The sequence below is a fragment of the Montipora foliosa genome, chromosome 11 (assembly GCF_036669935.1).
Source record: "Montipora foliosa isolate CH-2021 chromosome 11, ASM3666993v2, whole genome shotgun sequence".
Lineage (NCBI taxonomy): Eukaryota > Metazoa > Cnidaria > Anthozoa > Scleractinia > Acroporidae > Montipora > Montipora foliosa.
In genome coordinates, this window is record NC_090879.1 from 4,374,604 (window position 1) to 4,377,103 (window position 2,500).

General features: G+C 43.3%; 1 protein-coding gene across 1 annotated transcript in view; it reads left to right on the forward strand.

The window, feature by feature from the left end:
• Positions 1-2,108, forward strand: part of LOC137974891 (protein-glucosylgalactosylhydroxylysine glucosidase-like) — a 3,833-nt gene extending 1,725 nt beyond the window's left edge. Inside the window, exons 2-3 of the mRNA XM_068821896.1 lie at positions 43-248; positions 849-2,108. Of these exons, the coding sequence (XP_068677997.1) occupies positions 43-248; positions 849-1,894 (1,252 nt within the window). The 3' untranslated portion in view covers positions 1,895-2,108. The remainder of the gene's footprint in view (positions 1-42; positions 249-848) is intronic.
• Positions 2,109-2,500: the final 392 nt, after the last annotated feature.

Here is a 2,500-nt window from a genome sequence, read left to right on the forward strand (position 1 = left end):
ATATTTAATTAAAGTTCCTTTCCTTTCCTATTGCTTCAATAGCTCCCTTCGTTCCTCTCGGGTGTTCGGCCTAAGTCCTGGAGGCTTGGCCACTAATGGCTACAACGGTCACGTGTTCTGGGATCAGGAGACCTGGATGTTCCCGCCATTAGTCTTGCTGCATCAGGATTTGGCGCGGACCTGCCTTTCCTATAGATTTGAGAGGCTCCAGGCCGCAAAAGAGAAATCCAAAAAATATGGCTTCAAAGGTAAGTGAAACGCTGTATGGGCGCTCTCTATGCAACAAAAATACCGGGGACCCTTCCATTTGATTTCCAACCGAATTTTCCGAAAACTTTGGCTGAATGAAAAGCGCCCTATAAGAAAGCCTAGGCTTTCGCTGATACTGGAATGACACCTTTGCCTTTCCGACCAATAGAAATGTATTCGTAGTAACTTTATGGCCGACCTGAGCGTTTGGGCAGAATCAGTCGCCTTAAAGAGGTTTCTGAAAAATTGAAGGACTTTCCGCGACTTTTTAACCCAATTTCACTGAAATTGGTCATGAATAATCATCGATTCACAAAATTGTCAAAAATTACCCCTGCTAATGAAACAACTGTGAAGATCTTTGCTGCCCTCCTTCTCTTCACTGACTAAAAAAATCCCACCCAATTCATTAATCTTAAGAAAGTTCGATTTTTATTACTTCCCATGGCCCACTTGCGAACTGATTTCCTAAAGTTTAATCACATCTTTTCATTCGTTCTTTCCGTGGCCAAAACGAACTCTGGCTGGTCAAGTGCTTTGCGCTATTCTTGTGAGTCAATTCTACTTGCAATTCTCATTATTCATTACCTCTTATTAAGGTGCCATGTTTCCATGGGAAAGCGCCCTAACGGGTTCAGAAGTCTGCCCGGGTGAAATCTATTCCGACTACGAGCAGCACATCGTTGGAGACATTGCATTTGCCGTTAAACAACTGTGGGCTGCATCCGGGGATCAGCATTGGCTTGAAAACGAGGCATTTCCGCTCATCAAGGCCACTGCGGAATTCTGGGTCAGTCGTGCCGTGTATAACGATTCTCAGAAAGCTTACGTGATTTGCAACGTCATGCCACCGGACGAATACGCAGAGGTCGTGAACAATTCAGCGTATACGAACACGATCGCAAAGTTGAATCTCGAATTCGCCTACGAAGTTTTGCCGAACGCTTCCGATAGTTGGAAAACGATCGCGGAGAATATGTACGTCCCGTTTGACGTCACAAATAACTATCATCCGGAATACGATGGGTATCAAGGAGGAGAAGTCAAACAAGCTGATGTCATTCTGCTTGGATTTCCGTTAATGGCGAATATGAGTTTGAATGTTCGACGGAGTGATTTGCGTTTTTACGAACCCAGGACAAACCCACGAGGTCCTGCGATGACTAAATCGATGTTTGCTATTGGTTGGTTGGATGTCGGTGACTACGCACGCGCAGAGAGTTCGTTCAATGAAAGCTTTGTTAACGCCAAAGCGCCGTTTATGGTTTGGACCGAGGAAGCTGATGGTGGGGGAGCGGTAAACTTTATCACCGGCGCTGGAGGGTTTCTTCAATCGTTGTTATATGGTTACGGCGGAATGCGAATCCATGGCCAGAGCCAACTGCTATTCAACCCCAGGCTTCCTCCGGGAGCCACTCAAATGAGGTTTAAAGGTGTAGATTACCATGGAAACATCATCGACTTTGCAATAGGGAGGTCCGAGTCCGAGCTTCTCGTTCAGTCTCGGGCCCAATCCGCCCCTTTCCTTCAACTGGTAATTTTAAGTACTGGAAATAAGTATCGTTTGGAGACTGGAATCAAAGTAGGTATTTCAAACGAACTAGTCGTTATCGAAGAGATCGCCGACTATTTTGTAAACGCCTGATCAAATCTTCTCGAACAATTTTCTTACTTAATTAATTCCTCACCAGAACACCAATAATTAGAAACATTTGTTTTTTTTTTTAACACGGCTTAAAAACCCTCACTCCGGAGTGGAATACTTAAAGCATTGTTTCGACGCAATTTGTTTTAAATTTGTTTTAATTTTATAGAGCTACGAAGTCCGTCCGCAGAAACATTAAAGGAAACCCGCTTTAGTCGCATTGTTTGATGCAATCAACTCATACCTCGATGGAATTTGATCTTCTGGGTGAAAGTAGTCCTGAGGACTGTTAGCAGACTGACGTTTGCAATCAAGTCAATTTATAAAATAGTTTTATTTAAAAACGTCTATAAATACGTCAGAAAACCCAGTAATATATTATTTAACATTAGCTTAACACTTTTCTAATATGTTTCCTTTACAATATATTTATAACTCTGAAGTAAGGAATATCACGTACAAAACACGACACGCAGTAACAGTCTGTGCAAACTCGTGGGTGAGCGCTTCTAATGGGTATTCATATATTCACAATGACACGACACCGGAAGAATGGGCCCTTTGCAGCTGGCGATCACAAGGACCCACAAGGTACAAAACCTGCCA